The sequence below is a fragment of the Polistes dominula genome, unplaced genomic scaffold (genome assembly GCF_049000335.1).
Source record: "Polistes dominula isolate Pdom_NZ unplaced genomic scaffold, Pdom_raw_medaka contig_28, whole genome shotgun sequence".
NCBI classification, from domain to species: domain Eukaryota; kingdom Metazoa; phylum Arthropoda; class Insecta; order Hymenoptera; family Vespidae; genus Polistes; species Polistes dominula.
Genome location: NW_028300879.1, coordinates 6081741 through 6107406, shown reverse-complemented (window position 1 = coordinate 6107406; position 25666 = coordinate 6081741). Strand labels below are relative to the sequence as shown.

Here is a 25666-nt window from a genome sequence, read left to right as displayed (position 1 = left end):
AATAAGAAAAAACTTATATTATCAAGTATTATTAAAAATTTCAAATAATTTTTGATGTATAATAGAAATTCGTTTTTCGTAAAAAAAGAAAATACTAAACTTCTTAATTGACTAGTTACCGAAATTGCGACCAATCATATTGCAAGTCCACTATAAAGTTTAAACGCGCGAAAATTATTCGTTTAATTACGTTGAAAACATAAATTTTATTATGGACGAAAAATAAACTGACGTGTAATTTTTTATTAACATTTATATGAATAACAAAATGAAAACGAGAAAATTGAATAAAAAAGAGCTATTATTTTATTAATTTATTGAGAAAGAAACCATAATGGAAATTTCAAATGAACATAAATACATAGGTAAGAAACGTTGTAATGAAAATTGCACGAGTTTTATTAATTTTACATGAAAACTTACGTTGTTACTAGAAAAAGTTTAGTATAATGTCTATGAAATAAAAAATCTTTCCTTTCATTACCGTTTGTTCACAATCATATTTATTATAGAAACGAAAAAGAGATAAGAAATAAATGTAATTCATGGAAACAATGTTGCAAAAAATGGTGGTAAACCTGATGCAAGAGCGAAAGATAACAATACAGCAGTATGGTATAGATAGATGAATAGATAGAAACATAGATGGATAAGAATGAAAACCATGCGCGTGGAAAAAAAATAGAGAAGAAGAAAGGAACAAGGTATGGTTGGTTCTGAAGAAACGTATAAAATGCTTCTACGAAGACATAGAGTAACGTTAATCAATAAAAATAGACATCTTGTCGACTAATCGGAAATAAATCTATTTCTAAGTAGAGGGAGATAAAAGTAAGTAGTTAAGAAGAATGAAGTTTGAGTAAACGATTTATATGATCATACTGTGAAAAAAGATAAAGAACAAAAGAGTGAAGAAAAAATAAAGAAAGAAGAGAGATTAAAGAAGAAAAAAAGAAAGAAATAGAACTAATTAAAATAGAACATTTGAAGCGTATATAATTTTGAAAGCGGACGATTGGCCGGCCTGAAGGGATTTGGCAGTTGCCCCAAGATGGCGAACTCGGTTGGCGTGCGACGGGCACGAGCTGAAAAGTATCGAGAACGCGAGAAATTCGTGATCCTGTGTTAAACCAGGAGTACCAAGGACATTCGTGGAAAGAAGAATATTCAGTGAGAAGAAGGGATCGCTCAGACACGAGAGGTAGGAAGAATATCAGTGACATAAGTGCGAATTTTCTTTGCGCGGCACGGGCCGAAAAGCCGCGCCTATCTATCGCACGCACTGCCAAGGTGCGCGCCCGATATCTCCGTCCTTTTCTCTTTCTCTCTATCTTGCTCTTTCTTTTTTTTTTAATCTTTCTATTTCTCTTTAATATTTTTCTCTCCCTCACTTTCTCAATTACTCAATTTTTCAATTTTTCATTTTCAATTTTTTCATTTTCAATTTATCAGCTGGTTCCTTTTATTTGGCACATCCCAGACCTTTTCTCCCTCCGAATGTCCCGGACGTATTTTTATCCTTAACAATTATATGAAAAAGATCATCTCTTCCCTTTCTTACTCCTTCTCTCTCTCTCTCTCTCTCTCTCTCTTTCTTTTTCTCTTTCTCTATCTCTTTCATTGACCTTACAACCCTCGATAACGTTTTCTCTTTAAATACACAAATGTCGTGTTTAAAATGAAATTAACACGATGAAGTAATTTTAAGATAATGCCCAAGAGATAAAAGAGTTATGTACATATATAGTATTACTTGCTCAATGTTCTGCGCAAGGTAGATGCGGAAGAGAGACGAACCCTCGGTCTCTACCGCTTGTCATCATCATAGTGCATTTTCGCTTTCACGTCGTATTATGGAATAAACCGCTATAATGTATAAGAACTAAAATTGATGTTTCTTTTATTGCATTAGAATTCGCTGACATACTTTATTTTCATAAACGTTATTAACGAATAATCGGTTAAATTTGGAATATTTTTTGTTCTTTTTTTTTTTTTTTTTTGTCGTGTTTAAGGGAGAGAACATGAAAAAATGGGAGAGATGACAGAAGATCTATTATGTGTGTATGTACATTTGTGTGTATGTATATGTGCACATACATCGGTGTTGCGTATGCGTTAAGCTGCTCACCACCTTTTCTCGCTCGTGACTTTAGCGACGAATACGGCTAAAAGAAGAACTAAAAGCGCGTTAGGGGAAACATTGTCCCTTTTCGCGATTTATCCTAACGCAGTTCTACGCTTGTATAGACCACCATGTGTCCTCCCTTTATTTTATTCATCAAAATATAGATAGAATAACTTATAGTTAATCTAAATTTTCCGATGATACACATATCTTTATTTATTATTATATTTTATTTACGATGACAGAGGACAAACAATTGTTCGTTACATTTTTTAATTATATATTGTCCAGTATGATTCTGAATAATAATAAGATTTGTTTAGAGCAAGATTGTTTTAGAGCACGAAACAACGAATAAAAATGATGATCTATTGATCATTTTAAAGATTTATTCTATTCATTTATTTTACAAATTTTGAATACCTTTGTTACTTGTAATAATATAAAAGCATGTTTTCAATATTTTTTCTTTTTATTAAAAGAATAACATTGATTACAATATTTTTTTGTTAATAAAAAAAAATTGAAAATAATACAATCAATTTCCTGTAAGAATTATAAATTTATCTTCTGTAGACGTGTATAAATAATTTTTTATTTAACACAAATTATAAATAAAAAAAAAGGCATTACAATAATAAGTGTGTCTGTATCATATACAAAACTCTGATCTCATTTCTTATTTTTTTAAATGAGATGACTTATTTTTTTTTAATCGATAATCAGCGTTAAGAGGGTTTCTTTAGCAACACATTAAAAAAAATCATTCAGAATCAAATGTGATAGCAAAATAAACTTTTTTATATTACAGAAGACTTAGGAAACATTCAAATTCATACATTTTTAAACAATTTATGAACATTCATAAAAAGAACTATTAAAAAACTACAATTTAAAAAAATTCATATCTTATGAACGGTTTAACAAATAATTCGATAAAAATAATGAAGCTATTATGGAGTATAAAAAGATAATAATAATAAATCTAATCAACAATCAACAATATTATTTTCTACAATAGGTTGAATTAACATAGAATTGTCCCTGGTACATAATTTTTACGAAAGAGCATAATGCAACGATGTAAATATAATCATATAATAAATTCGAAAATAATGAATTTATCCAATAAAATCCAGTAATGCTTAGTTAATACTTTGTCATTTTTTTTTCTTTTCATTATAATTAGTTTCTTAAGATATTATTATTCAATGTCGGTAAATAAAAACTATGTGATGCAAGGTCATATAAATAAAATCAATACGAGAAAAGAACATGTTAATTTGCATTTTAATGTGCACGTGAAGTGAGCATGAGGAATAATTCACTTTTCGTTATGTTTTTACAATTTTTTTTTTTTCAGTTTCAAACTTGTTCAAATAAAATCACACATATTCTTTGTGAAAGAAAAAAAAGAAAAACAATTAAATTTGTTGTCTTCTTCGTAAAAATCAATATTATATATATTATTATTAATTAAATTATTTATTAATTATTTTATATTATATTTAAGATAATTGATTTATATAGATAATTATTTAAGATTAATTATATTATTATAAATATATTAATTATTAAATTATATTGTATTATAAATTTTATATATATATATATATATATATATATATATATATATATATATATATATAATATAAAATATATAATTTATAATACAATATAATTTAATTAATAATATATATATATATATATATATATATTAAATAATATATTTATAAATAATTTATAATTAATTATATATATTAATATATAATATATATAATTTATAATACAATATAATTTAATTAATAATATATTTATATACAGGGTGGGTTCCATGTATCCCGAAAGGAAATCATTATTTTAAATAAATAATATACAGGGTGGGTCACCACATTTTACCATCTAGATTTACGTTATTATTATTATGCGTAGCAGACAATGTTTCACATGGAGTTGAATGGCTTTGAAAGGATTTCATACTGATGGTACTTTTTTTTTGTAGGTGGACGTGTAAAGGACATATGAAGGTCATTAATGTTTTTTTAAACGGAATCATATATTTTTTATTGCATCATCTGATGCTCTTTCATATTATTTACAAAAAAGTATTAACCTATTTGTGTAAAAAAAATTATTACTTTAGGAGATATTTTAATTTTCATGTCTATTTACAAAATAGGTTCAATTTGGCGACCATTTGCATCAGAACACTTTCTGAATCGAGAAATTAATGACTCATTAACGTTTCTAATGTATCTGATGTTATTTTCTTGCATTCATTAACGATACGATCCCTCATATCGGCCATTGTAGTCGGAGGCTCAGCGTAAACTTTACTTTTTAAGTAGCTCTATAAGAAAAAGTCGAGGGGCGTTAGATCTGATTATCTAGCCGGAAAATGAATGGGCCCATCCGGTCCTATTCAACAATTTGGGAAGTGTTAGAGCCGCAGTTACGATAAATTCATGCGTTAGCTCTCGCGAAATCGAAAGATTTCTAGAGAATTATTTTCAGATATTATTTAATACGTTAAAGGATAATATGTCGACAAAACGTTTTCTTTGCTTTTATTCTTTTTTCGTCTTTTCAGTAACAAATACAATCAATTATTTAATCAAATCGATTAACTACGAAAAAACTATTGAATCATACAGGTGATAATTTATTAATTTAAATAACATTTGTTTAAAAACAAAACGTTGACTATGAGCCTACACATTTATTTTTCATAGATTCTTTAACAAATTGACGGGTATTTACAAGTATTGGGTTAGCAGTCAATGTGTTAAAAAAAATAAGAATATTTTATGATTGAGTAAATCTTAAAACAACAACTACGTCACTTCCTCGAATTATTCTCAGTATATGAATGTCATGTCGCGAGGTCTAATAGTGTTAACTGAATGACCAGTAGTGATAATTGATGATTATACGAAACGGAAAGCAAGAGAGTAGGAAACAGAGAACCTTGGTAAAGCAAAGAATGCATTTTGGTACATTGGCCTAAAGGAACTTTTTTTTTTTTTTTTTTTATTAAGAATACAATGTAAATATATGAATTTCAAGAATTTAATATAATAGAATTAATTGATATTGAATAAACAGATGTAAATGTTTTTCTTTTGTTTTTTATTATTAAAGTAAATTAAAATAAATAATAATTAAAATAAATTTAATTATTTTATTTTGTATTTTAATTATATAATAATAATAATAATAATAATAATAATAATAAAAATATTATATTAATTTATAATACAAATTAGTATTTTTATTTTTAAAAACAAGCAATAAATTTAATTATTTTAATTATTATTATATTAATGAATTTTTATTTATTTATTTAATTAATTTATTTATTTTTTCTCGATTCACAATTTTATATGTATTTTAAGTAATAAAGATTAATCAACATTATTTACATAAAAATGAGTGAAAAAATACATGAGATAATTAAACATTGATTTAATTATAATTATTAAAAGATAAAATGAGAGATGCTGCGACACATGTTTCTTTTTTCTAATAAAAAATAACAATGTAATATCAACAATTTGTATTTGTTAACATTTCTATTATTATAACAGTAATATTGTTTGAGGGCAAAAATATTAAACTTTTGATATCTGAGACGAGTATCAAAAACCTTTGCCACCTCCTATCCAATAATCTTGCTCCCTGACCGCGAGATCTATTTCTATTTGTCTTCCTCTAATCTATAAATAGCAAAACTACATCGAGGTAGAGAAAATACGGTACAGGCATATATATCTCTGTTATATTGTCACGTGTACTATTTTTTTTCTTTTTTATTTTTTTTCAATTTTTATTACCATCATTCAAAACATTTACATAAAGGTGTTCAATTTATAGTTCATATTAAAATAGTGGCAATTAATTATTAAGTGAATAATATGCGTTTTTTAATTACGAATGAAGTTAGACCACTTTCTAAATGAATAATCTGATTTGTTATCAAATTTCTAAGGGAATCCAACTCCATTCAACCTAATTTCAAATGTTTTAATATTAACTCTTTGAGGCACGGTGAGATTAAAAGTGTCGTCCCACCTTTTTGATACATCGTAATGCACGGTGGGACATTTTTAAGTCCCATCTCGAAATATTATTGCTATTTCTACATGTGCTCATAAGTTTCTATTTCATCGTATTTACGCAAAACAATTGATTATTAATTCTTCGTTATTAACTTTTTTTTATTTTTTTTATTTTATGTTTTTACATTATGTTAATATATATATATATATATATATATATATATATATTAATAAACAATATACCAATTTTATTTCATTTAATCCTTAAAATGCACACTTGGTAAAAGTTAGTTAAAGTGCACCACTGTGGGTGTTTGACATCCCAACGTGTTTGAATGCGTCTCCTGAAGCCGTACTATTTAATATTTAGACCTCGCAATAATTTTTTTCAAAGTAGTTTGATACATCATTTTTAAAATAAAATAGGTTAGTATACCCATCTGTATTAACACTAGATGGCATTAGACAAATAACCCATTTTTTTTTTTTTAATTCAGTACCGTTTTTGAGAGATCCAAAATTTGTTGGGGTGTCAAACGCCCCATGTGCACTTCAAGGGTTAAAACGTAATAAAATTTTGTATACAACATAGGGCTATTTTATTATCTGAAATTCTGTGCCGCAAAGAGTTTAATATAGAAATTGTAATGTTCATTTATTTAATACATTACAATTGTTTTTAGATTGAATACTATTCATTCTGATTATTAATTATTGTTAAATTGCATTAGTGTCACTGAAGACAACATATTGACGACATTTTAATGTCACTCGAATGATATTTACAATTTTCAAAGTGGATTTATTTCAATGATTTTTATCACCACTTAATTTTCCTTTATACAGATTTATTTTTCTTCGAATACTTATAATATATTCCTTTGTCATATACAAATTAGAAAGATATGCATATTCATAGAAAAAAAAAAACAAAAAAAAAATGGTTAACAAATTTACTAATTATATTGTGCAAACGATGATAATGCGCTAACAATTTTCACTTATCATTAAACAATGAGAGAAACATCGTGAACAAATTTCATATGCAAGAAGTAGTGGCAATTATTGTCAAGCAAATACTAATACTAGTGTGATGGTAATGACAAATAAAAATTTGCATTTATTTTATATTCTATAAATGAAAAAACTCGTTAACCATTAATAATTAGAAAAAAGTGACACTAATTCGTCATACATAAAATCTAATCATTTGAAAATCTAATATTAACCCATTAACTACCAAATTATTTACGGTTAGAGAAATATTTATATTTTTTTAAAAGTCTTAAATGGGGATTGTGACTAGTTGCACGAAAAAAAAAACTCAATAAGAGACTATTATTTATTTCTTTTATTATTATTCTATACATACAAAATAGCTATTATTATGCCATTTTTTCATACAGTCCACATAAAATCGCGAGTGGTGTACTTAAAATTCCAAAATTCCCAAATGGGGATCGTGGCAGCTAATGGGTTAAATTTTATTTGACATCTTAATGTATATAAATTATGTGTCACGTTGTTCGTCTGCAATGAACTCCTAAACTACCGAATCGATTTTAATCAAATTTTACACACTGTGTGCAATTTCATCCAACTTGAAAGATAGGATAGTTTATATCTCAATTTATAATCGCAATTATTTGTTTATTAACAAAGAGTCATGATTATCTCTGTCAGTTCGATAAGATTCTAACAGATGGCGGTATAAGGTAATTCGTTGACTTAAAGACGTATGTATCGGATTGATTTCCGAAAATCCAATAGATACGTTGAACAATTGCAAAGAGTGCAAAAAAAAAACTCCGTGAAAGGTGTCTTGCACTAATCAGTCACAGAAACGCCATTCTTTGTCCCATAAAAAACGGAAAGTTATTTATGACTCGACCTAATAATTTCATTAATATAATTCATTTTTATAAAGTACTCACATTTTTATTAATATTTTTTTTTGTATATTTTATAAAATATTAGGTTTAGATTTAGTTTAAATTGGTACTGTAATACGAAATAATAATCTTTTTCATTGACTTATGTTAACACGTTGAATGCTACACGAATTTATAACAATATCTCCGTTACTTGAAGACTACGCACGTTGAATAATAATAAAGAAACAGTTACCTAGTATAAGTCACCTGTGACTGACACCGTCTAAATGAAAAGTTCAATGTCAGTTAACGTGTTATTCATAGTGTTAAAAAAGAAGATACACAAAAAACTCTTACACGTTGTTAAGGGTAAGGTCTTCTCAGGTCTTCTCAGATCTTTCAATTCGGTTGGTTAATAATAAATACAATTTCTTTTGCCATGTTACAAGCAACACCTGTCCAATGCGATAAAGAATGTAATTTCACGTGAAAAATAATATAAAAAAATTTCTTTTGAAAGTAGCCTAAGTCCATTTATGTTTAAATTGGGATATACTCGTATTTTAGTTGTGTCTACAATTATGAAAGTGGTCTAAGTCATATATATCTCTTATTTCGAAATATTTCAAGGATTATATTTGAACACTAAATTGAATTTTATATAATATTGAATTAGCAAACATTATCTAACGGTTGATATTATTGAAAATATCGTTTCTAATTACATTGAATTAATTTACTTGAAAATAATGTGATGTGAAATATTAGGTCGTCTACAAAATTTTCTTCCCTTTTTTTTTTTTTTTTTTTTTTTTTGATGATAAGTTGAATAATATTGTATGTGTAATAGATTTTTTATTTTTTTATTTGTAGTTCACGTTATTTTACTAAAAAAAAAAAAAATATCGGTTTTAATTTATTTTATCTTTTAGTATACTTTCAATTATTTGATATAAAAATTATAGTGCCTGTAGAATTAATAAAAAGAAAAAAACCTTTGGGACAACCTAGTAACTGATAAACTCTTTTGTTTTTTTTTCTTTTTTTTTTTTTAATTTGGACTTTAAACCATTTTTTTCATAATTATGGGCACAGTTATATAGTAAATAGCATATATTATATATATATTATATGTATATTATATATATATATATTATATGTATATTATATATATATATATATATATATATATATATATATATATATATATATATATTATTATTATATTATATATATATATATATATATATATATATATATATATTATTATATTATATATATATATATATATATATATATATTTATATATATATATTATTTTATTATATATATAATAAAAGCCCAAAAAAAATTAAAATTAAATTATTGATGACGCATTAGAATGGAATAGAGTGGTGGGGAAATCTTTCCATTCCATCTGCAAACAGGTATAAGGAACTGCACCTAGGTCCCATGTAGCTCAGTTGTGTCGTCGTTGTCCGACCTGTCTTCACCCTGCTTTATTTACTTTATTCGCTATAGTAATAGTTTCTTTTAAAAAACTATAAAGTTAAGAATTAGAGTACCAAAATTGATTTGTTTTTATATTGAAAAGTATTGGAAAAGAAGAAACAAAAAAATGAAAAGACAATATTCTTCAGTTGAAATGTTAATTATATCATATTATCAATAAAATAATCTTGAAGATTGACATAAACGTGTACAAGGAAGAGAATGGGGTAAGCTAGAATGCATATTACAATGGTTCACTGACCTTCGTTTAGTTCTCTTGGCCATTGGTCACGGCATTAACATCGCTGAAACATTCTGTCAAGTTTTATTCTATTATGTAATACGTACTCGTTATCTAAATAATAATAATAATAATAATAATAAAAGATAGAAAAAACAAATGGAAAGATTTTTTCGACGAAATTGTTTTCGAAATATTATTTGAATAATAATTTTTAAATTACAAAAAAATTAACTTGTGATTAAGGATTACTTATACACATTTTTCTATCTTATTTTTCGATACAATGTTAGAAATTTGTTATTTTTTACATATTATTTTTATAATATCTATTATAATAATATTATAAAATTATTTATATATAAATTATCAATAGTATACAATTATTATCAAAAGTAAATTTCAGTTTAATAGTAATAATAAAAAGACAAATTTTTTTCCATTAAAATTTAAATGTTTGTACAACTAAAATTCCCCCTAATGTATGGTTTAAACAAATTAATATTAATTACATCAGAAGAATATCAAGTGTGAAGTTTTTTCCAATGAAAAAACTAAAAATAACTTTGGTTCAATTTAACGGACTTATTTTTTTTTTTTTTTTTAATTAAGTTAGATCGTTGTCAACAAAAATTAATTTCGTCGATCTGAATGTATTCAAGACATCTTGAAATTCGAACTTACCGAAAAAAAAAACTTTAACCAATTAACTGAGTTTTCTGTTTAAATTGTCATTGTTTTTTTTTTTTTTTTTTTTTTTGTAAAACATATGAAGAAATTCAACATTCGTTAATTACGATATTGTATGCATTTTTAGTTGATTTTTTCTTTAAAATCAGCAATTTTAACTTTCAACTCGTCACCGGTCAGATTTTTACGACACACAACCGGTGCGCACTTTCAAAACGGAGTTAACTGGTTGAAAGAAGGTTCTTTCACCTAACTAGATCATCTTAAATAAATTACTTATATTCTTTAAGATAGAGAGAAAAAAAAATGTCACAACGGTAAAATGTAAAATGTAAAATGTTGAATTCAAAAAGGGCACACAAGTCAGTACAATGTGATGGGCAGAATTTTTCTCTTAAGCTCATTTCCTTTTTTTTCGAAATTTTAAAATTATCTTATATATATATTTTTTTTTAATAAAACTGAATACTAACAGTTTTATATCTTATTAAAAACAACTTATCCAATTAGGTGAAGCATGTGAAAATTTAAGTGACATTTATAATTAAAAATTGTCACGTGTTGTACTGTTTTTTGTAGAAGAACAAAATTTATTGCTCACACGAGTGTGTAACTCATTTATTTGCATTTCTCCCTTCATTTATCGACCTTCGAATGTATACTGAAGTTATTCATTTCCTGATTCTACAATTTTTTGTTCCAACAAAATTTCTTAGGAGGAAAAAAAAATATTCAACAACCCACTACATCTTCGAACAGAAAATTTTCTTTCCCTGACATTTTTTTTTTATCAGAACACCCTGTATATATTTATATATATATAACAATTTCAATTTTTGGTATGATGATGGATTTTATTTTTAGCAGGAAACAATAGATTGACACATATCAATCAATATTATCGAGTTATTTAATGAAATAGTTCATATAAAGATCTTTCAATATTTGCATATATATGTAATATTAAATAAATTATATATAATAATATTAAATTAATATTTAATTATATTAATTATATTTAATATATTAATTTTTTTAATTATATTTTTTATTATATTTATTATTATATTTATTATTATTATTAATATTAATATAATAATAATATATAATATATATAATTAATATTTAATTATAATAATTATATTTTAATATATTTATTTAATATATTTAATATTTATTAATATATTATATTTTAATATAATATAATATATTTTATATAATTAAATATTTATTATAATTAAATATTTTTAAAATAATTTATATATTTATTATATATTATATTTAATAAATTTATTATTATTATATTAATAAATAATGATGAAATATTATTATATTAATGAATAATGATAATTAATAAATCAATTTCTAATTGAACATGAAAGTATTACAATTGATATAGAATAACTTGTATTGTGTGTATTTATCGAATGCATACGTTTTCTAATTCAATTTTTATTCTATACTAGAAATGGTGTTTAGAAAGTTACTGTTACATGAAATTCCGTACTATAAATGTTCAACTATTACTTCGTTTATAGTTTATCTCTATCAACTTGTAGAGTTTTCTTTTTTAGTAATCAAAATAAAGTTATACTAAGAAAATAAACAGAATATGGTATAGATAAACAAGTAATATATCGGTAAATGCATAATTATTGTTTACTTAAATGTTATATATTGAATGACAATAATTTATCATAGTAATTAAAAAAAAGATTTATCCATCAATTGAATTTGTGCAGTTTTTAAAAAAATTCTGTGCAATTTTAATTATCAAAATAAAAAAATATACAAAAGATATTCACAAGATAAACTTTATAAAACCGTATATTTTTTTTCCATAAAGAATATATTTTAATAAGACGATCAAATTAGTAAATATTCATTAATATAAAAAATGAATAATTTCAAAAAATAATAAATGAATTTTCAGATTAGTATATTTAAAAAACTGATTTTCTACTGATTGATATATCTATCCGTGAGTTTAAAAACTGAATTAAATTAATTAATGATGATGGTGATGATTATATCTTCAATCTTTAGAAAAAATCAATTAGAAATTCAATCTGGATTTATAATTATATAATAAAAAAAAATGATAAATCTCATATCTGTCAATAAAAAGTCAACTTAGTGTCTAATTATAGATAAGTTTTGATAATTTTTTCTCATAATCTACGAAAAAAAAACGTAACAATAAAACAGAGTCAGGTTAACGTGGAAAAATCGATAGAAACAATGATAAATAAATGAGAAAAAAAATTAGAAATTAATTGACCACTTATCTTAGTAAAAAATAATGACTTTTTAATTATGAGTTACAGATTTAATTCAATATTATTATGCAACAAGATAAATTATGTATTTGACGAATGTAGTATACTCATCTCTTGATTTCAACGACACAATTTAAGAATACACTTTTTAAAGAGGTCACCACAATTAAACCGGTTAATAGAGAAAATTAGATTTTGTTGCTGTAAAAATGAAAATGAAATATTTTAATCAAGAAAGAATGAAAGAAAGAACAACAAAAAATTCTAGAAATACTCGTATAGTAATAATAATATTAATTAATGTGTGTGAAAAAATAAAGATGGCGTCGAGGATATAATAAATAAAAGAGGAAAGATGAAAATGAGTCAATTTGTCGACTGCTATTATAGTCAAGAAAGAAAGAAAAAAAATAATAGAAATATAGTAACAATAATAATAATAAATAATAAAATAATAAATATTAAATGAAAATAATAATAATAATATTAATTAATTTGTATGATAACATATAAAAAATTATGTCGAGGAATATAATAAATAAAAGAGGGAAGGTGAAAATGAGTCAGTCAGTCTGCTGCTATCAATGTCGTCACGTAACGGGTTCTCATGTAACGGGGTCGACTGGAATTTCTTCCATGTTTTACCTTTTTCTTCTCGTTGTTATGCGCGCGCGCGTGCATTTGTAAGTGCGTCGAAAGGAGGTGGAATCCGATGATCACTTCGAAGCCGGAACACTGACCTAAAATATCTTCAAATTTCTTCCTCTTTCTTTTCATATCATTGTAAGCTTCCTTTAATTCCTCTATTTAAAATTCTTTCTCCGTCTACGTCGACTATTCTTTCTCTCTCTCTCTCTCTCTCTCTCTCTCTCTCTCTCTCTTTTGACAAAACCTATACACGTATAATGACCTATATACGTATATTATTCTTAACACTTTGTTGACCGGCTATTTTTTTTTAAGAATTTATCTCATATCACCGGCTATTATTACGTAATTGAATTGAAACGTAAAACAATGTTAAATAATTTTTAATTAATAAATTTTATTTATTATTAGACTTTAAATATTTCTTTTTCGTATGATACGAAACAGTATAACAATAGTACAACAAAAAAATCTGTTACTATTGTAATATTTATTTTCGTTGCGTTTTTCTTTTAAATAGCGTGATGCGAAAAAAATCGCATCACGAGTTAACTCGTGACTGGTCAGCAACGTTCGGTCATAGAAACACAAGTTAACTCGGGACCGGTCAACAAAGTGTTAACTTAACGCGTTTGACTATTACTCCCAAACTTTCTAATCACTTTGGTTCATTGTCTAATGAGTCATTCTGGTCAACCGTCGTAAAAATAAATATATTTCTATTTGTTTTTCTTCTTCTTCAATAAAAAAAAAAAACACGTTTTAGTGTGATCTGACATTTTACTATATATATTATAATATTATTATATATATTTAATCTTTGATTTATAGAAAATCAAATTTGTTCAAAGAAAAATAATTGATGTAATATCTGTTGAAAATTTTCTATGACACTCGTGAGAGATTTTTCTTTTCAATTTTTTACAGAAATAATTTAGTAATCGTTGAACAAATTATTCCGAATGTGTCTTTTGATAATACATTGAATTGTGAATGAAAAGAAAAAAATATACTTTTAGAAAAATAATTTACATTTTAATGGATATTATATGTACATTACAATATGCACAGGATCTGAAGGAGTTGAATGTTATACAATCGTTCAATTCTTGTTATATAATATCTTGACATTAATAACAATTAGGAAATGAATTCATTTACATTAATAGATTGATGGTATTGATTGATACATGATATTATTCTTTATTATTCCTCAAAATTTCTTACATAAATTTTAAATCATTTGGTATTATACACATGACAAAAATATATTTTTTTCAAAGTTACATAAATATTAAAATTAGCAAAAGATAGATTTAAAAAATGGTAATCTTCTAATAATTTAGGTCAAGAATGTCTGATATCTTTTTTATCATCTTGTTAATTATGTAACTTATGTATTACTCATTTATCTTCAGAAGTATTTATTTCGCTTTTCCTTTCATTTCTTTATTTTACATACTAGGTATTTATGAATGGCGCTAGAACAAATTAAGATAAATATTAAGTCGAGTCATAAATAACTTCCGTTTTTTATGAGACAAAGAATGGTGTTTCTGCGACTGATAAGTGCAAGACACCTTTCATGGAGTTTTTTTTTTTTGCACTCTTTGCAATTGTTTAACGTATCTATTGGATTTTGCTTCAATATTACCTTTAAAAGATTCGTCAAAGTCGAAAATACGTCCTGCACTCGGTTCATCTTTTAAGATCGTATCTCCAGAACGGAATTTTACAAACCAATTTCTGACTGCCCAATAGGGGCATATGTATATATATATATATAATGATAACTAATATTATCAGTCCTGCACTGTATAAGCTGTATATTTTTTCAGTTGCTACTTTAGTGCTATTGCCTTGTTTCAATTCTTAAAGCATTACATATCGAATATGCACTTTTTACTATTCATTTCAGTGGTTAAGAAAAACGGTTAAATGTAACATTGACTACATAAAAAATTGGACAGAAGACTAACTGAATCCTCATCTATGTAGTCATATTGAAAATCCGATTGTTTCGGTGACTTATAGTAGGTAAATGTGAAAAATAGATTCTATTAAGTGGTTCGGAAAGTCGTTTCGTTTTTTGCTAACGCAAAAATGACATTATTTGATGCAAACCGACAAATAGTAACACATGAGATCATCGATGAGAGGTTAAATTTATCAAATTCAACTATTGATGACCACTTGAAAGGTTTAGTTTTAACCTCGAAGCAAAAATGATCTTCATTTTTACAAAAGAAAAACGAAACTTTCGACTTTCCGAACCACCTAATATATAGTCGCATCGGAAGTTACTTATGACTCGACCTAATACGATAGTCACATTCCTTTCGAGAAGATTTTTACTTTCATTTTTTTTTTTTCGATTTATTCAAATGTATTCAATTTTGAAAGAAAACACAATTGAAGAAAAGTAATTTTATGAGAGATAGATGCCATGTCTTATTTATAAAGTCCTTTGAACGCATTCATGATATACGTGTAACCGTGTAAACTTCCTTTCCAACAGTCGAATAATTACATACATAGGAACATGTAATATGCCGCTTTCGATGCATCGCGTGTTTTATGTTCTCTATTTTAATTTTATCTATTTACGTGTCGTCTATACTTAAATGTACATCAACTTTTTTTTCTACCACGTTCATTCAGTTTTTATCTTTCAATATAAAATAGAAAAAGAAAAAAAACATTTCTCACATCAATTATTTTCTTGCAATCGATAAATCTCTTACTCCCGACAGAAATGTATCTATGTAATTTAATTATCATTAAATTGTAGAAAAATTTGTTTAAATGTAAGATATATCTGACAAAAAAAAAAGATGTGATCTTTTTCTTGCTCAACGAAAAAAAAAGACATATTAACCAGTTAAGCGTGTTTGATGATTATATTCGTCATGGAGATGTGTGGCAAAATTTTGTGTTATGACATCTATATCCGACATGCGTAAAAGTTTGTTACAATTTGATGTTTAAATTGTAATTTTGGCGTAAAACTAAATTATATTCGTAAATTTTAATATGTTTAAAATGTTTAGAGATGAAAAAAAAAAGAAAAGTCAAGAATAAATTTGTAACTTCTATAAATATTCGATTTTTTCTCTAATTTTTACATTTATTATGTATAAATATATGTTCATATTAAAAAACTGTGTGTACATTACTAACAAAATTGTTCATTATTTTCTAAAATAAAGTCGTTTTTTTTGACTATCCAATATTTTAACAGCGCCACTTATTCTGTGTTTGACGACGACTATATCCGTCATCGCTTGATTATCGCGACACACACCAGAGCGCGCTCTGCGCACAGATCGTCACACTTAACTGGTTAAATCTTATATAAAATTACAAATACGTTTTTTTTTTATTAGGTGATAGAAACATTAATAATTTATAAATAAATGAAGTGCCTCAGCCGCACCTTGCTCTGTGGTTTTATTATAATACGTTGATTTAATATAATACTAAACTATTCGAATACAATCAAATTAATATTCATTTATAATTTCAGTGAGTTGAAATTAAATACAAAATTACATCAAATTTTTCATTTTACATTTTATTCATCTCATATTTGAGTATAATTTATTTAAGTATATTATGTCACATGAATTATGAATACATTAATATACAGACAAATCTGTTTTTATGCGGAAGATAGGGACCAAATAAAAGAAAGTCGCACTTAACTCTTTGCGGCATAGAATTTCAGATAATTAAATAGCCCCATGTTGCATGGAGATTTGATTGAGTTTTAAATGAAACATAATTGGTATATTTTTATTAATAAAGATATTACATAATGTAAAAACATTAAATAAATAAAAAGTAATAATTTAATTTTACATTTGTAACATTTGTTGAAAATGTTACTACCAATTGCTTTGCATAAGTAAGACGAAATATAAATTTATCAGAATGCAACTATTACAATATTTCGGCGTGGGACTAAAAATGTCCCCCACTGTGCATTACGGTGTATCAAAAAGGTGGGACACTTTTAGTCCCACCGAGCTCCAAAGAGTTAAAAAATACATCAATTATTTACGAAATAAATCGGAAAATGCTTTCAAACAAATGAAATAAGTAAATTGGATCTGGAAATATTTGAAAAACATTTCATTTTTTCATTGTATACATGCACAACAATTTTCAAAATGTACATTAAATAATTCACTGCTACTCGTAATCTAAAACGTGCATTTTCTTCTGAGGACTTTCGTTGCTTAAAGATACGATATCAATTAATTTTGGTACCATAAAATTGACCACTGATTATGGTTTATTAATCAACTGGTTTTATTCGGTCCCTATCCTCCACATAAAAACAGGTTCACCTGTATGACACGTTATAATATACTTACATGACCTTGTCATTAACGAACGATTGGATTCTTTGGATTCCATTGAATACAAGGACACGAGGGAAGCCCTTTAATAGAGAGAGAGTATAAGAAATCTGGTAAAATGGAAGAGGAAAACACAGTTTTGAAAGCACAGTTCCCTTTTCGTCAAACATTGTTTTGCAACAATGTATCTCCCTACGTAAACATGGAAATTAACCCATTAGCTGCCACGATCCCCATTTGGAGATTTTGGAATTTTACGTACACCACTCGGTTTTATGTGGACTGTATGAAAAAATGGGGCATAATAATAGCTATTTTTTATGTATAGGATAATAATAAAAGAAATAAGTAATAGTCCCTTATTAGTTTTTTTCGTGCAACCAGCCACAATCCCCATTTTAAGACTTTTTAAAAAATATAAATATTTCTCTAACCAAAAATAATTTGGCAGTTAATGGGTTAAGCATCACCTCTGGAAAAAAGAAAGTCACGCATATATGTCATAGGGCCGATAATGGTTGGCAAAAGAAAGTCACATATGTGACAACAAATTTTAAGAAAAAACGTAGTGATAACATTCAAAACAAGGTCGACGATCAAATACTTCCGAAAATGGTCCGATTTTTTCCAATTTTCAGCTTCACTTCCAGTGATATTAGAGGCCAATAAGATTCATACATTTCCTTACCCTGTCCTAAAGGGTGTAGCTCATTTTTGATATAAATATGTGAAAAAAAAGTAATAAAGCATCCACTAACTATCAGTCTATCAGTTAGTGAGTCTATCTATCATCTATTTTATAATCTTATCAGTCAGTCAGTTAATTAATCTTATTGTTAGTCTGATTTTTATAACTCTTCTGTACTCTGTACTCTGCACTCTGCACACACGTCACTTTTTGTAAACTATTGAAAATACTACTCGACATAATAATTAACACATTGAATAAACTATTATTATATTTCTTTCTGAACTCTACAATATATATATATACTAGAGGTGCCCCGCCACGCGTTGCTGTGGCTCACATTCAGTCTGATACACACGCCTCTAAGTCAACGAATTACCTTATACCGCCATCTGTTAGAATCTTATCGAACTAACAGAGATAATCATGACTCTTTGTTAATAAACAAATAATATTGCGATTATAAATTGAGATATAAACTATCCTATCTTTCAAGTTGAATGAAACTGCACACAGTGTGCAAAATTTGATTAAAATCGGTTCAGTAGTTTAGAAGTCCATTGCGGACAAACAATGTGACACGTAATTTATATATATATTAAGATAAGATTTCTATTTCTTGTTCTTACTTAGTTGCATTTGGGAGCTAAACTTCCCTAGTAGCACAAAATATTGAAAAATATTGAATACATTAAAAAGACATTAAATCTCTTTTTAATATTAATTTTGTGCTACTAGGGTTATTTCATTAATTGAATTAAACTGAACTTATTTATATAAGATTTCGTTAAAAAATTCTGTTTTTCTTTCTTTCTTTTTAGGAATAAAATCGTACTTGTAAAAGGTACGAAATGAGTTCAGTAATTGTGCCCGTTTCTTATTATCCCTTTGGAAAATTTTGGGAAAGCAAATACGTGTGCCAGCCTATGCCGCATGATTTATTCCAGAGAACGTTTTCTCGTATCTAAGGGAAAGAAATAATTGAAAAAGAAAATCAGCGTTAGGATTAAAACGAATAAAAGAAGAAATAAACGAGAAGTAGTTATTTGAATGAACTGGAAGTGAAAGACAAATAATATAATTTATTTATTAGTAGATAAAAGAATAAAGTTAAAAAAAAAAGAAAATTATCAATAATTACGGAAAAACCAAAGGAGACATGGCCACGATGGCTGGTAGTGAGTACACATCCGTTAAGGATTTCTACAGAGATCGTTCAATTTTTATCACTGGCGGTACCGGTTTCATGGGAAAAGTTCTTGTTGAGAAGCTGCTACGTTCGTGTCCGGGTATTAAAAATATTTATTTACTTATGAGGCCAAAAAACGGACAAGATGTACAGCAAAGGTTACAAGAACTTCTTGACGTACCGGTAAGATTGTATTCTTTAACGCTTATTATATAATTATTTATACGTTCATTCATTTTTTTTTCTTGAACTGAATATAAAATGTTAAAAGAATAATATTAGAAATTCATGAGAAACTCACTGGTTCTCAAATTTTGATCGATTCTTGGCACCCTTACTGAATCCACATGTTCTCAAGGCACGCCCTATATCAAATTCTAACAAATACACTTTGCGAAATAGATAATAATTTCTTTTGTCAAGGGTTAAGTAAAAATATATAATATTTAGCGACATCCTTAGTTAGTTGCAACTCCTCGGAGTGCCGAGACCGCATACTTTGAGAACCACTGATATAACTCGTTAACGATTGCTTTGAAAATAATTATATTTATAAAAAGAAAATCATAATAATAATAATCTTCTTGTTAATTATTTTGTTAACAGTTATTTGAAAAGCTACGACGTAGTTTTCCTCGTGCTCTTTCAAAAATCGTGCCTGTAGCAGGAGATGTTACGGAACAAGAACTCGGCATCTCGGAAGAGGATAGACAGACACTGATACAATGTGTATCGATCGTCTTTCATTCGGCCGCCACCGTAAAATTCGACGAGGCCTTGAAACTTTCGGTCACTATAAATATATTAGGTACCCAACGTCTCATTCAATTGTGCCATCGAATGCACAAATTGGAGGTAAGAATTGTGTTCATTCGTTTCAAAAAAAAAAAAAATGATTCATGTATTAAGTCAAATAGATATAAATAAAATACGTATAATGTAATCCGATCGAATAAAAATAGAAAAAAAAGGCCAAAAAAAGTTGCTGTTTACAGGCTCTTATTCATGTATCAACGGCATACTGCAACTGCGATCGGGAGGATGTAGCTGAAGAAATATATCCACTTGCGAAAGATCCCGAACAAGTGATTTCCTGGACCAAGTCAATGGATGACGAGATGATCGATGAATTAACACCGAAATTGATCGCTAATCGACCAAATACTTATACTTTTACCAAAGCTTTAGCGGAAAAAATGCTTCAAGGAGAAAGTGGTTCTCTACCTGTCGCAATTGTTAGACCATCGATTGTATTATCAGCCTTAAAAGAACCAGTCGCTGGTTGGATAGAAAATTGGAATGGTCCTACTGGGATTATTGCGGCAGCTGGTCAAGGCTTCTTTAGGTAGAAATTAAGTGCCACACGAATTTTCAAGGAAATCTCCTTCAAGCCACGAGCATTACATTGAAAAAACAAATCACTGTAACCTGACTTTGGACTTTTCATGTATGTAGCGTCAATTGCTGGTAATTAACTATTTTTTTATACAAAAAAATGCACAAGGCCTGACTGAGATTTCCTTAAGAATTCATATAGCGTTCAACGTGTTAAATGCTATGAAAGAAGCAAAAAATATTCATGACTAATTCGTGCTTATTTATCTTTGTTTTTAGAACAATGTTATGTGATGAGAATAAAGTAGCTGATTTAATTCCAGTCGATATAGTGATCAATTTAATGATATGTGCTGCGTGGAAAACTGCAACAGATCGTACAGGCACTATCACTATTTACAATTGTTGTTCTGGCCAACAGAATCCTATCACCTGGAAAGAATTTGTTGATTTATCCTTTAAATACAGTCGGATGCATCCAGTAAACAATGCATTTTGGTATCCAGGTGGTCGTTGCCGTAGTTCCAAATTTTTCAATAAAGTGTGTATAATCTTCCAGCACATGCTGCCTGCTCACACTTTAGATTTTCTAGCTCGTCTGAAGGGCTCACGACCTATAATGGTTCATATACAGGGGAAACTTACCAAAGCCACTAAATGCTTGGAATACTTCAGTACGAATCAATGGAACTTTAGGGATTCTAATGTAAGGAGATTAGGAGAACAACTGAGCTTAGAAGATCGGCAGACATTTATGTTCGACGTCAAACAGATTGATTGGCCGTCGTACTTGGAACATTATATATTGGGAATTAGACAATTTATTATGAAACAGAACCCAAACACACTGCCAGTTGCCCGCTCACATATTAGAAAGTAAGTAGTATAATCAGCTTCTAACGAACTTAAACACTAAGTGGCTAATTTTCATCTTCTTCACGTGTGTTTCAGATTATATTGGCTTCACAAAGCAGTACAGTTTGGAATGCTGTTAACAGTACTACATGTTCTGCTGTCATATAGATCTACGGCCCGTTCTGCCTCTTATTTAGTCTTGTCTATCATACTCCGTATATGCCGCATGATTGTTTGACGGCTCAGAACTCCGGCCAACGAATGTGATAAATACAATACAAAGCAGAAGCTAATCATGGAGCATAATTTAAAGGTGCGAATTGTTCTTCGACCATATTACTTAGCCTCCCCGACGATAAAGCGCTATCTTTGCTCCCATGAGTTGGCCTTTTCGACATTTCTATTTGTTCGTAAATATTAGTAATGACTAGGAATTATTTAATAAAGAGTGTCGGTTACCGAGCTATGAAAGAACAAGGTACGAAATATGTGAATGTTCCCACAATATGGTAGATGCATAACAAGCATTCTTATGTCGATAAAAATGAAATATAGGTATATTTACGAGAGATATAACCATCATTCATCCTTCTCTGTCGTGTTATTTCATTTTTTTCTTTGATAAAAATTATACAATATCGTTATTATATTAAATATAATAAATACATGTAGGTACGCTATAGATCTTTTTTTTTATTATAATTGCTATTTCCATCGTCGTTATTATTATTTTTATCATTATTATATTATTGTTCTTATTATTATTACTACTACTATTACTACTGCTGTTGCTGCTGCTGCTAGTATTACTACTAAAACTACTACTACTACTACTATTACTATTACTACTACTATTACTATTACTATTACTATTACTATTACTATTACTATTACTACTAATACTACTACTACTACTACTACTACTACTACTACTACTACTACTCTACTACTACTATTACTACAACTATACCGCTACTATACTACAAATACTATTACTAGCATTGATATTGTCCAATCTCCTAAATTGTGTAATAACGGTCGACGTACATAAGTGCAAATATTTTCAAGTGAATGTAAATGATGAATATCCTGCTATATACCAATACCTCTAAACAACATTAGCATCGTAAAATTACGATTTGATTATTAATATTGATGCTTAACGGAACAACGTCAATTCTGAAGGAATATCACACAAGAGCAACAACAACGACGATAACATTCACTTATCATTAAATTAGATACCCTTAGCGTAGCTTTTCGTGCGTAGTACACCCCGATGATTCAGCTACAAAAAAGAAACAAATATTATTTACGATAGATCATTATGGGGAACACGCATTCGTCATGTTTTTATATGGTCGGTATCTGACATTCTTTTATTTAATTCTGTGACGTAAGATACCTAGGTAGATATTTTGCTACATCCATATGACGTAATATGATAATGCGTCGTAAGGCATCGTCGCTATGATTTAGAATAATTCTTAGAAAAAAATCCTTGAGTCCTCCGTAATGCATTGACTCATAATACGATGAATTATAACGATATAAAATGGCGATATACGCATATATAGCAAAATGGTAAAAATAACTTACTTATATATATATACATATGGAAGCTAGCGTATTGTGTCTTTTTAAGAACTGCCAGAGTTTTACTGGAAAATCTTGACAAAATTAATGCATCTTATTGAAAAAAAAAAAAAAAAATAAGGAAAAAGCAAAGGGGAAAAAAAACATAATTAATGGCAGCTTTGAGATGTTCTTTTTAAAAAGAATATACGTGCTAAAGTAGAAATATTCTTTGATAAAATATCTCTACGTATCTTACAAATTTTGTCATGATATAAACACATTTGGTAAAAAAAGGAGGAAAAATGGAGGAGAACAAAACAAAGCAGAAAAATAAATAAATAAATAAAGAAAGAAAGAAAGAAAGAAAGAAAGAAAGAGAGAGAGAGAAACGAAAACGAAAATAGAAATTTTGAAGGCATCGGCAACTTTTTACGTCTATCTTCCATTTATCTTCGTACATGTGAATTTGAAATAAGAAAAAAAGAACAAATAAAATTAATAGATTTGTAGTAAAAATACAAGCGTAACAGAAGTGCAATATACATGAAAGTTTATTATCATTTATCGAACTTCATAATTATATTATTATTATCATTACAATATTGATTATTATTATGATAATTTATATAAGAAAAAGACAATTTTCTATATAACAGCTTCTTCTTCCTACATTTGGACGTACTCGTTAGATTAATTCATGTTTTTGTATTTTTGAATTCGCAAAACCCAACCCTAGTGTCAAACTTTTTCCCTTTAGATGATAAATGGATTTTATTTCTTATTCAGCTATTGTATATATAATAGCTGATAATATATTATATATATACTATATATCATTTTCATTACTTCCTTAGTATTATTTTTTTTTTTTTAACAAGATATATACATCGAACATTGACAGATCTGTTCGAAAAAAAGAAGAAATTGATTTGAATCGTTATTACGATTTCATAGAATGATATACAAATATGTCGAACGTAAACGTTTTAAATAAATAATTAAACGGAAAGTGTCCAAAGGATATATATATATATAGTCAGACATTTTTTAAGGAATTCTTATAAATCCACTAATTGCTTTTATGCCCTTATTAAACAAAAATATAAACAATGAAGAAATGAATAGATACCAATAATATGCCAATTAATTATGTTAAGCGTTTAAAATCATCATTATCATAGTTTCTCGTTTTTCGGCGCATTAAAATTTAATTGATGCCTTTTTTTTGTTTCATCTTGTCCTCCGAACTATGTATTTAAATTAGTATTTATAAAATAGCAAAATTGTAACTTAATAATTCTGTACCACGCGTTGCCTGTGCCTTTAAGATAATTTAATCTCTGTATTGAATTTGATTTAATACATTCGAGACCGGAAATGTAATCCTACGCCAAAATTAAGTAATATTATTTAATTATTTATTTTGTTTCATTTTCATTTGATTGTTGAACGTTTATTTTTCATTATATATATATATTTTCTTGTTAAACTTATTAAATTATAGTTATTGTTTTATAATTTAATATATTTTATATTTCAAGTAATTATATATGATATTTATTAGTTTAATATCTCGCCCAAAAAGCAACACCGGTCACGAATGTGTTAATAATCGTAAGAATAAAAAATAATAATAATATAAATAATATTAATAATAATAATAATAATAATAATATTAATAATATTAATAATAATAATAATAATAATAATAATAATATTTAAAAAAGAAAAAAAAACCAAAGAGATAGAAACAAAAGCAATTTGTTATCTAACAAGGGCATCTTCATTTGTAATCTTAGATTTTTTTTCAAATTTTGCACCCTTGTAATGGTCTTATGAGACCTATAAATTACGTCCGTAAAAATTTTGCTAATAGTCAACAATTTGCGAAAATGAGTAGGGTACAAATTTCACAAATATTTTTCTTTTCTTTTTGAATCCTTGACGGAGGAAAATTCTTGTCTTTGATTTTTGTTTTCTTCTTTATTTCTTATTTTTGTTATTGTAAAAGTATGTTTAGTTCATTTAATTTCTTTTTATTTTTTTTATTTTTCTAGAGTGTTATATTAATTTTTTAAGAAAAATAGTTACATTAATATTATAAAGTTTTTATTATATTACAAAATCAACATTACACACAAGTAATATAATAAATAATTGTAAATAACATAATACAAAGAAAAAAGAACATAAACTTTTAATCTGTACGACGAATATCACCTTAAAAAAATGTATCATCCCAAGCACA

At 27.0% G+C, this 25666-nt stretch overlaps 1 protein-coding gene across 2 annotated transcripts; it reads left to right on the top strand.

The window, feature by feature from the left end:
- Positions 1 to 609: 609 nt before the first annotated feature.
- FAR1 (fatty acyl-CoA reductase 1) lies at positions 610 to 25218 on the top strand. 2 transcript variants are annotated; one of them, XM_015325593.2, is made up of 6 exons: positions 610 to 1201; positions 19283 to 19833; positions 20257 to 20505; positions 20646 to 20995; positions 21265 to 21861; positions 21937 to 25218. In XM_015325593.2, the coding sequence occupies exons 2-6, from the start codon at positions 19621 to 19623 to the stop codon at positions 22076 to 22078; spliced, it is 1551 nt and encodes a 516-aa protein (XP_015181079.1). In that variant the 5' UTR covers positions 610 to 1201; positions 19283 to 19620; the 3' UTR covers positions 22079 to 25218. The 2 variants fall into 2 exon arrangements, with proteins under 2 accessions (XP_015181079.1, XP_015181080.1); XM_015325594.2 differs by lacking the exon at positions 610 to 1201 and adding an exon at positions 9556 to 9778.
- Positions 25219 to 25666: the final 448 nt, after the last annotated feature.